At 59.0% G+C, this 11,254-nt stretch overlaps 1 protein-coding gene across 1 annotated transcript; it reads left to right on the top strand.

Annotated features, from left to right (window-relative positions):
* Nucleotides 1-4,120: 4,120 nt before the first annotated feature.
* LOC125508878 lies at nt 4,121-5,561 on the top strand. The gene is made up of 2 exons (XM_048673676.1): nt 4,121-4,349; nt 4,432-5,561. The coding sequence occupies exons 1-2, from the start codon at nt 4,347-4,349 to the stop codon at nt 4,852-4,854; spliced, it is 426 nt and encodes a 141-aa protein (XP_048529633.1). The 5' UTR covers nt 4,121-4,346; the 3' UTR covers nt 4,855-5,561.
* Nucleotides 5,562-11,254: the final 5,693 nt, after the last annotated feature.

An 11,254-nucleotide genomic window follows, 5' to 3' on the forward strand; every position in this document is an offset into this window, starting at 1 on the left:
AGTGGAAGTCCTCATGGTCGAGTGGATGATGACTCCTCTTCGAATGCTTCTGGTTTTAAGGTAACGTCCTAGGGGAGAGTGTCTAGATCAGGCCTACGACCCTATCCTAGGTATACAACCCATTAACAGTCGCCACAAGAGCACCTCCTCGCGCGTGCCACGTGGAACGAACAGATTGGGCAGGGAAATAAAAAGGATAAAGGAACAGCAAAATAGTGTAGAAGAGGTCGAACGAAACCCTCCGTCCACCTCGAGCGCCTCCTCCTCCCTCTCCATCGCCGCCACCCCTCCTCCCTCTGTCTCCGCCGCCGCCTCGCCCCTCCCCTGCGCTCGTGCCCTCTCCTTCTCCCACCCCGGGCTCCATCTTCTCCGGCCCCTTCCTGCGCTCCATCCCTTCCTCCTCGTTGTAGCAGGCATCGCCGCTGCTGCGGAGGGCTCCTCAACGCCGCCGCATCCGAGACAGCCCTAGATGTGGCAGGCGGCTCCATCACCGGTCGCGTGCGGCGGAGGCCAGCCCAGATCCGCCTCCTCCAGCCCATCCTCTTTGTCACGCACAACGGGAAAGGTTGGGTTTGAGCTCCGCCACCCCATCCCATGCCGTTGTTCGTCGGTAGCAGACCGAGCTCCGCCTCCACACCCACCGTCCTTCCTTGTCGGCCCTTTTGTGTGTCGGGAACGGACCTCGGCGGCGTTTGCCTGGACAGGACCTCAACGGCGACCTGCAGGTCCCCATTGAGATGCCTGGATACTTATCTAAATATAAGGTGCCTGACATTATTGATTCCTTTGGATAATTCATAAGCTGATTATTAGCAGGTGTACGTGCTGATGATAAAAGGAGCACTACTCGACCAAATGGTTTGATTTTTTGGGTCTAATGAAACACGGTTAGTTCACTTTCTTAAACTTGTTTAAAAATGGTTAGTACCTCGAGTTCCAGGAGTTCAAATTATCACACATATTAGAAGAGAAGTCGTCACCTTTCAGCTATTTTCTTGAATCTAAATGTGTTTCTATACTAATCCCTAGGAAACAATTCATACCATATTAGTAATTTCAGAATCGCTGAGTCTTCTTCATTCTCTGATCTAGAAAGTTTATGTTGTAAATTTTGCATTAGGACTATACAGCTAATGATTTGTGGATGGTAAGGTGCCATTATAACAGTGATTTCACTTTTATTTGTACCGCTTCGACTTCTGTAAATTCGTAGACTACTAATTGTTATAATGAAAGAAAATGATTTAGTTCAAATATGAGAGCTATTTAGTGATGTGGTCTTTGGATTTTTCCATTCAGATGTTAGAGCTCCTGTGGTACTCAGATATCGATGCATCATGGGGCTGGAGAAGGTCCTTTTATGTGTGATGTCATTTTAATACCGGTTTCAAATTTGCTTTATCTTGTTTTCCCTCATTCATTAAATTATAGGATTGTATTTATTTGTATGACTAAATGCAGATATGAAATTGTTCTTGACAGATGATTGTAACTAAGGTCATGTTCTAGGTATAAAAAATGATCTGCTGGATCATGCTCTTGCAATAACTGATTTCGCTATCAAGTCTACAATCCAATGTTGATCTAGAAGGTAGACTCTTTAAACTTCATTGATGCTTTCTTGGCCGTTTTGATCTAATATCTCTCTGATGTGGTTAGTATAAACATATGGTGGTATAATTAGTTTTTGCTTTTTTTGTGGGATGATAATGTTGCAGATAGATGATGTCGGGTGGTAGGTGCGACATATGCCAACGGGTGGCTTATCATTGTGGGAGCCAGTAAGACATCGCCGGTGCCTGGAAACAGGATAAGGCGAAGACATGCACGCCGGCGGATCTTAACCAGCTTCGGGGCTCTCCGTGGAGATAACACCCCTACTGCTGCTCTGCGGGGTCTCCGCATGATCACTAGATGAACAAGTAGCTACACAATGCTCCTTGAGATGTTTGGTGGGAGGAGGAAGAAGGGCACGGCTAGCCTGCTTCTTCTCCTTGTGGGGTGTCTAGGACTAGCAGGGGGTCGAACCCTTTGCATGGGTGCCCCGGAGGGTTTATATAGGCCCACCCCCCGGGGGTACAATGGTAATCCGACTAGGCGCGGGACCCAGCCGTCTGTGACTGCGCTCGCCGGCTCCTGCGCCGGCTGCTGGGGCCCGCCGACTGGTGGGTCCCGCCGGCTGCCGGCCCCTTGGTCGACAGGCAGGCCCCACTGTCCAGGGCCTGGTCGGCGGCGGGTTACTGTGGCTCCATCTTGGTGACGTGGGCTTCGTCGTGGTAGGCGCGGCTACAGTGCCGCCGCCCGTCGGGCGATCGCTGTAGCCTCACCGCGTCTTGTCTCCTTAATGGGGCGTCTCCTTCAAGGGAGGCGGCAAGCCGGCTACGGGGAGCCGGCTCTGTCTTGGGCTGACTGGTTGGAGGCATGACCGCCTTCGGGCGTCTCTCTGCCCGAAGGGGCCCACCGTCTGTGGGCCGCGCTGGCGGCCCGTCGTGGGTGACGTCAGGGTCAACATGGCAATAGTGCCGCGCCGGACGGGTCATGGCTACTCCGTACGGCGCACTGTGCCATGCGTGCTCCGGGATACGGGGGTGGCAGGCTTCACTGTAGCCACGCCCCGTCGCACCGCCGTTAGGTGGGTGCAAACTTTGAGGGTACGGTCTCGACCGCTTTATGGGAGCCGGCTTCTTGGAGTCGGCCTTCTCGCGGCCGGCTTCTCGAAGTCGGCCCTCCCATGGCTTTCTTCATGAGGGCTAAAGTCGGACCGCCTTCTGAAAGCCGGCCTGGGTGGCAGCCAGCAAGGGGAAGGCGGCTCCATGTCTTGGATTCTTGAGAGCTGGACGGGTTCGTAATTTTTTCAGAAGGGCCAGGGGAAGCCGGCCAGGCTACCCATGGCTATTTACTCCGACAGTAGTCCCCGAAGCTGATCGAGCTCCGAGGCGGACAAAGGGACGAGAAGCTTGGTCAGCTTCCCATCCTGAAGAGCCGACTTTGTGGGGTGTATGCCGACTTCAGAGAGCTCCGCGTCTTGCAGGCGGGAAAGGGGTCGACCTGCGTGCTGACCGCGGGCCATCCCGCGGCCACGTGGCAGTGAGATCCTGCCAGCGCACGCGCGCGATGGGACGCCGCCGCAGGCCCGGGCCCGCCACTCGCAGGCCTTGGTCCGAGCGCGGATCTTCTGTGGCCCACATGAGCCGCTCGCCTTCCCGCGACGGTTTTATTTCGTCGTTAAGGCACAATAAGCGCGGGATGTGGGGGAGTGGGCACGATCGATCCCCACGTTTCCCCACGCCGCGCCTCCTCGGCTCCGCCACGTGAGCCTATAAGTAGGGGGAGGAGGGGGAGCGACAGAGGTTCGCACGCTCTCTCTCTCGCTCCGCCCCTTCTCGTCCTCGTTTCTTCCTCTCGTTGCCGCCGCAGCCTCCCGTCTCAGCGCCGCCGTGCCTCCACATCGTCTCGCTCCCATGGCACTGTCAAGCTCGTGGGACGGCTCCAACGTCCATGAGGACCACGTTGAATTCCTCTGCCAGACTCGGCGCCTGCCCGATGCCAACCTCGTGCGGGTCCGCCTGGCGCCAGAGACGGAGGTCTCGCCGGCGCTGGAGGAGGGCGAGCGGGTCGTCTTCCGCTCGCACTTCCTGCGCGGCTTCGGCCTTCCGGCAAGCGGATTTCTGCGCTCCTTCCTCGAGTTCTACAACCTTCAGCCGCATCACCTCACGCCTAATGCGGTAATGCTACTGTCGGCCTTTGTCTCCCTCTGCGAAGGTTTCTTGGGGCTGCTCCCCACGCTGTAGCTCTGGGGGGAGTTCTTCCAGAGCAAACTCGGCACCGTCGTCGCAGGCGTGCCCGCCCCCTGCGGGGCCTTCATCGCCATGAGGAGGGCGGGCGAGAACAACCCGTTCCCGCCCATCCCCCTGATCCAGTCGGTGAAGATCTGGCAGAAGTCATACTTCTACGTGAAGAACGTCGCCGAGCAAGGGGACCACGTCAACCTGCCGGCTTACGTAGCCGGCCCGCCGGCTGGGAGGCAGCCCTCATGGAGTTTCCGGTCCCGGTCACTGTCTCAGGCCGGGAACGCCGCCGTCTCCCGGCTTCGGGTGATGATCCAGTCGGAAGGCCTAAGTGGGGCCGACTTGGTGGCCGCCTTCGTGGAGCGCCGGGTATCTCCTCTCCAAAGACGGCCCCACATGATGTGCCAGATGAGCGGCCGCTTCGACCCAAGCCAGCTGAGCACCAGGGAGATGCCTCACGCGGAGGTATCGTATATGGTAAACTATATCTCCAACTGCAAGCTCGCCGAGGACTGGTGATACGGCAAGGCGCCGTATTCTCGCTCCAACCCTCCGCCCATGGTAAGCTTTCTTTTCTTTCTTCTTTTCGTTGGTAGCCGGCTTTATGATGGCCGGCTTATGATCAGTCGGTTCTTCTTAGCAGAACCCCCTTCTCCCGCCGACGACCGGAGCAGCGGGGATAGAACACCAGTATGCCCCCAACCGCACGGCAGACGACGTCGACGACCCGGACTTGGGGGCGGCCGCCATGGAAGACGCCGTCGTGGGGGACGACGCCGAGCCCGGGGGCTCAAGGCTCACCGCGAGCTTCGAGGACTGGCCGGACGATGCTGAAGCCGAAGTCGCCCCGCGTCGCCAGCCGGCGGCCGACCATCAGGGCGTGGGCTCGTCCATCGCGCCGACTGCCGGTGGTGGTGCACAGAAGCGCCGGGCCGCTTCAGGCCTCTTCGGCAGTCGGCCGAAGAAGTCCAAAGCCTCCACCGCAGCGACCAAGCGAGACGAGGCGGCCGCGAAAGCGGCCCGCTTCCGCAAGGCGGTGAAGCAGCCTCAGGCGGTCTCAGCGTAAGTCGTCAATTGCCTTGTCGCATGCTCTTCATCATTCTCTTCTTGTTCGAGCATTCTTCTTAATTTCTTTCGTTTGCTGGACAGGGCGCCGCTTTCCCTTGAGCGTGGTCCAGGCGGCTCCGTAGTTGGGCCGACTGGAGGTTCTTCAAGCTCCCGCCGCGTGGACCCCCGCGCCGACCTCAGGGAGGCCACAGAGCGGAACGCCCGTGAAGCGCGGGAGGAGCGCGAGGCGGCGGAGAAAGCGGCCGCCCAGGCGGCGAGGGAGCAGGCCGACGCGGCAGCCAAGGCCCAGACGGAGGCAGCGACCGCGGAGCCGGAGGCGGAGGGTTCGCGCAACCAGCCTCCGCTGCTCGCCATTCCCCTCCGAGCCGTGGCCCCCAACACCCCTTTGCCCTTGGCGGAGGAGATCGTCCAAGACCCGCCGCTGATGGAGAGGGGGAGGACCCCGTGGCCTTTGCGCGGAGAGCGCCGCCAGCAGCGCCAACTGGAGCGGGCCAAGGCGGCCAATCGTCAGCGGCGCCGGGGGGGCCGACCGAGGGTGAGCCGGAGGACAGAGCCGGCCTTGAGATGCAGCCGGTGACGGGCCGGCGCGCAGGGGGAGGCGCCGCTCCGCCGGAGTTGCGCCGAGTCGCGGGCGCAGGCCAGTCGGCGGAAGATCTGGAGGCGGCCAGCACTGCCACGTCCGAGTGGACTCCCAGCGGGGGGACTGGCGAGCTGAATGTGGCGGCTCAAGGGGTCCGGAGCCGGCTGCAAGCTCAGGCCGCCCTGCTGCAACAGTTCACCCAGGAGTTCCTGTCGACGCGAGCCGCCATCCGGGTGAGTCCTTCGTTCTTGGCCGCTTTTGATTTCTTGATTTCTTCCGTGGGGGCGCGTCAGCGCACCCACTGGGTGTAGTCCCCGAGATTTGGGCCGACTGCTGCGCAGTCGGGTCGGATCTTTCTCGACGGCTACCTTACTTTGCTTCTTGTCTGAACTTTCAGGAATATCACAACTCCCGTGCTGCCGCCTTCAACTCCCAGGCTCGGGAGTTGAGCCGGAGGACCGACGACCTGGCCGACAGCCGAAGTAAGTACTCGATCTTGTCTGTCTCCTATGGGGGCGCGTCAGCGCACCCACTGGGTGTAGTCCCCGAGATTCGGGCCGACTGCTGAGCAGTCGGGTCGGATCTTTCTTGACGACTCTTTCCTTATTGGTTTTTCTTTTTCTCTGTCTTCAGGGGCCAACGCCGACTTGAGGAAGGAGCTCGGCGAAGCGAAGGCCGCCCTTCATACCAAGGACGCCGAGTACGCTGCCTTGGTCCAGGAACGTGATCGCCTGGCCAAGAAGCTGGCCGACCAAGAGAAGAGCCACAAGGCGGCCCTGCAGGAGGCACAGGATAGCGAGGCCGCCCTGAAGGCAGAGTATGAGACCGAGGCGGCGAGCTGGGCTGAGACCCGGCGAGCACTGGATGAAGGCTTCGGCCGGATCAAGGACTTGATCGATGGTAAGCCGCCTTCCTCGCCCCTCTCCTGCCCCTTGCCGCCTGGGTTTTGGCTTAACTTGTGCTGCTGCTTATTATTTGGTGCAGACTACTTCCCCGGCTACTCCGCCTTCGCCGCCCAAAGCATTGAGGCCCATCGCGAGGCGCGCCGTCAGGCGGGGGCCAACATCGCGCCGGATGCGAACCGGACGCTTGAGGAGCAGCTCTTGGCTGTCCAGGCGCGGTTGCAGCCGGCTCATCGGATGCTTCGCCGGCTCCAACGTGCCGGGGCGCAAGTGTTGGCCGCCCTCTGGCCCGGCGAGACGATCCCCCGCACCCCAAGCCGGACTGCCGACTGGCTGGAGGTCGCAGTCGGTCGCTTTGAGGCTTGGAAGGCGTCGGTGGCCCGCCTCGGAGCCTGGCGGGCGTTGGAGTTCGTTCGGGCTTGGTACCCAGGGCTGAGCCTGGACCAGCTGCGCACTTGGTGGATGGAGGCCGACGCGGAGCTGGAGGAGGTGAGGCCGGCCATCGCCCAGCGGGCTTCGACGATCGCCGAGTGCACTGACATCAGCGTTTTCGCACCCGAAATCAATGATGACGGTGTTGCTCAGCCGGAGGAGTGGTTCGGGCTGAACCCGGCGGTGGGCGAGGACTCGGCGGAGGAGATTGCCTCCAGCGACGAGGGCGAGGATGATGAAGAGGAGGAGGACGAAGACATCGAGCCGGCTGGTGGAACAACTGGCCGACCTCAGGCCGACCGTGCCTCCAGCAACGAGGCGCGTGGAAGCGCGCCCTCTGCGGGAGGCGGTGACCAAGCCGAAGTTCGCCAGCCGGCCGCTCCTTCAGCCGGCACGACCGTCTCCGCCAACCAGCCCGGCTCGTCGGTCGCTCCGCCAGCTTGACCTGCCGTCTTTATCTTTCCTGCTTGTTGTCTTTTGAACAATCTTCATTAAGTTTTCGCAGTTCCACCCACTGGGGGTGTATCCAAACTATGTTGAATGCTGGCCTCTCGGAGGTCTTTTATGTAAATATTGTTATGTGCATGTTCGGTTTCCATTCGCGTATGCTTTTTATCCTTAGGCCTTTTCCTTTGCCGCCTTCCCTCTTTGGGGAAGAGGCAAGTACTTGAGCTTTCTTGGATTGAAGTGAAGTGAATGGAAACCGGCCGGCCGGCTACTCTGGTAGCCAGTCGGTGGTGGGAGAAAAACCGGCTTTTGTTATATTAGTCCGTTAGTCCCTAGCTGTTTTTCGTGTGGGCGCCCGTTTCTGCCTTTAACTCTTGCCAGCCGGACAGCCGGTTCTTCGAACTGCGACTTTTGGCAAGAGAAGGCTTGGGAGCCGGCACACTACTTGTCTGACTGCGGGTAGGACTTCTAATATAACTCCAGTCGGCCAGTCCCCGAGCCGGCTAGTCGAACCCGGTGCCGGACGGAACAAGTAAATGAAATGACAAGGTCATAAGCATGATACTTTTCATTCAAAAATAAGGGATGGCAGTCCCCGAGCCCTCCTCGGGGGGCCTATTGTCTCGTACTTAATACAAAAGTTAGTGTGATACATACTGCATTTCAACTGTAAAATCTTCGAAGGAGGTTGGCGTTCCATGGTCGTTCTGACTCCTTGCCGGAGTCGTCTCTCTTGCGTGCCTTCGGCTTCTATGCATCGATCAGGTAGTAGGAGTCGTTGCCTAGAGCTCTGCTGATGACGAAGGGGCCTTCCCAAGGGGCCGAGAGTTTGTGCTGGCCGGCTGTTCGCTGGATCAGCCGAAGCACAAGATCGCTCTCTTGGAAAGATCTTGGCCTGACCTTCCGGCTGTGGTAGCGGCGCAAACCCTGCTGGTAGATGGCCGAACGGCTAAGGGCTAACAGCCGGCTTTCTTTCAGCAGGTCGACGCCGTCTTCTCGTGCTTCCTTGGCCTCCGCTTCCGTGTACATGGTTACTCGAGGCGAGTCGAACTCGATGTCAGTTGGGATGACCGCCTCGGCACCATACACAAGGAAGAAAGGGGTGAAGCCGGTTGACTTGTTTGGTGTAGTGCGCAGACTCCAGAGGACAGCCGGCAGCTCATCGAGCCAACAGCCGGCTGAGCGCTCCAGAGGTACGATCAGTCGGGGCTTGATGCTGGAGAGGATGAGGCCGTTGGCTCGCTCGACCTGGCCGTTTGACTGCGGGTGGGCGACGGATGCTAAGTCCAGCCGGATACCTTGGGCTGCGCAGAAACGTGCCAAGGCTCCTTTGGCAAAATTCGTGCCATTGTCGGTGATGATGCTGTGTGGCACGCCGTACCGAGTTGTTATGTTTGTGCGGCTCGATGTTGGACTTGTCTTGCTTCTGTTTCGCCAGCCGGCAGATCTTGGTTTACTAGGAAGTTGAGGATAGACTGAGCCCATGACGGAGCCACGACTTCTTCTACTGCCAATGTGGCTACTGCCACCAGGGTGGGCGGGCTGGGTGGTGAGATGCTGGAGTCGGCCGCCGGCTGTTGTGCTGGTGCAGTCCCCGGGCTGGCTACCGCAGTCCCCGAACCGGGTGTGGCAGTCCCCGAGCCGGTTGCCGAAGTCCCCGGGCCGGCTGCGGGAGTCTCGGGGTCGCCTGCTAGGTTCTTCGAGCCGGACCCGGCCGCATCGGGGTCAGGCGGCACGAAGATGGAGTCGGACTCTGGAGACGGCTTGATAGATGGCTTGAGGAGGCGTTGTAGAGCGACGCCGGTTGGTATTGCTTGCCGAGTAGAGCCTATTCGAGCCAGGGCATCGGCTGGCTCGTTGTCGGCTCGCGGTACGTGGACGAACTCGTATCCTTCAAATTATCCGCTGAGTTGTTGGACCAGGAAGCGGTAGCTCGCCATATTTGCGTCCTTGGCGTCCCAGTCGCCGGATGATTGCTGGACCACCAGGTCCGAGTCGCCATAACATAGGATCCGGCGAATGCCAAGTTCTTTGGCAAGCCGGAGCCCGTGTATGAGCGCCTCGTACTCGGCCATGTTGTTGGAGGCGGCAAAGTGAATCTGCAGCGTATATCTGAGCTTGTCGCCTTTAGGAGAGGTAAGGACGATGCCGGCTCCCAAGCCGGTGCGCATCTTGGACCCGTCAAAGTGCATGCGCCAATGGGTGGAGTCGGGAGCCGGCGGCAGGTACTGGGTCTCGGCCCAGTCGACGAGGAAGTCGGCCAGTGCTTGAGACTTGATGGCGATGCGGGGCTGCTAGAAGATTGTGTAAGGGGCCAGCTCGATGGCCCATTTCGCCACCCGGCCGGATGCGTCCCGGCTGCCTATGATCTCGGCCAGCGGGGCGGTGCATACGACCGTGACGGGATGCTCTTGAAAGTAGGGCTTCGGCTTCTTGGCGGTGAAGTACACGCCGTAACACATCTTCTGGTAGTGCGGGTAGTTCTGCTTTGAGGCGGATAGCACCTCGCTCAAATAATACACCGGCCTTTGGACCGGCTGGGCTCGGCCTTCTTCTGGGCGTTGGACTACGATGACGGTGCTGACCACCCGGCTGGTTGCGGCGATGTAAAGGAGCATGGGCTCTTTCTCAGTCGGCGCCGCGAGGACAGGCGGCGTGGCCAGCATCTTCTTCAGCTCGTGAAAAGCTTGGTCGGCCTAGTCGTTCCACTCGAAGTGAGTGCTCTTCTTCATGAGGCGGTAGAGGGGAAGAGTTTTCTCTCTGAGCCGGCTGATGAAGCCAAGCACCCGGTGAACTTTTGAATGTCTCGAAGCTTGGTGGGGATCGCCATTCTCTCGATGGCCTTGATCTTCATCGGGTTGCATTCGATGCCGTGTTCGGAGACCAGGAAGCCTAGGAGCTGGCCGGCTGGCACTCCGAACACGCATTTCTCGGGGTTGAGCTTGATTTGGAACCAGCGTAAGTTCTCAAACGTTTCCTTGAGGTCTCCCAGCAAGGTGCCGCGCTTCTCCGTCTTCACCACGATGTCGTCCACGTAAACGTGAGCGTTTCTGCCAAGTTGCTTGAGGAGGCACTTCTGCATGCAACGCTGAAAAGTGGCACCGGCATTTCTCAAGCCGAATGTCATAGTCAGGTAGCAGAAGGCTCCAAATGGCGTGATGAAGGCGGTCTTCAGGCGGTCGTCCGGATCCAGCTTTATCTGGTGATATCCGGAGTAAGCATCCAAGAAACTCAACAGCTCGCATCCGGCTGTGGAGTCTATCACTTGGTCAATCCTTGGCAGGGCAAAGCGATCTTTGGGGCAGGCCTTGTTGAGGCTTGTGTAGTCTATGCACATGCGCCACTTGTTGTTCTTCTTCAGCACGAGGACCGGGTTGGCGAGCCACTCTGGAAAGAAAACTTCCATAATGAAGCCGGCTGCCAAAAGCCAGGCTATCTCCTCCCCTACAATCCTGCGTTTCTCCTCTGACAGTCGGCGAAGGGGTTGTTTGACTGGCTTTGCGTCTTCTCGAACGTGTAGTTTGTGCTCGGCGAATTTCCTCGGAACACCCGGCATGTCCTTGGGGGACCATGCGAAGATGTCCCGATTCTCACGGAGGAAATCGGTGAGCTCGCCTTCCTATTTGCTATTCAGGTTTGCCCCGATGACGGCAAACCTCTCTGAATGCTCGGGGTCAAGAGGTATCTTCTTCGTCTCCTTGGCCGGCTGGAAAGATCCTTGAGCATCATGCTCCTTGGGGTCGGGGGACACGGCCGACGGCTTGCCGGCTATGGCCACGACTCGGTCCAGCATCTTCTTTTCTTCGGCAATCACAAGGGACTCGGCCAGCCGGCTGCTGGCTGCTGCGCACTCAGAGGACTTCTTGTAATCGCCGGCTATGGTGATGACGCCTTTGGTGCTTGGTATCTTCATCTTGAGGTATGCATAGTGGGGAACTGCCATGAATTTGGCCAAGGCAGGTCGGCCAAGCAATGCATGGTAAGGGCTCTCCAGGTCCACCACTTCAAACCAGATCGCTTCCCGACGGAAATGCTCC

Source organism: Triticum urartu, chromosome 5 (genome assembly GCF_003073215.2).
Source record: "Triticum urartu cultivar G1812 chromosome 5, Tu2.1, whole genome shotgun sequence".
NCBI lineage: Eukaryota > Viridiplantae > Streptophyta > Magnoliopsida > Poales > Poaceae > Triticum > Triticum urartu.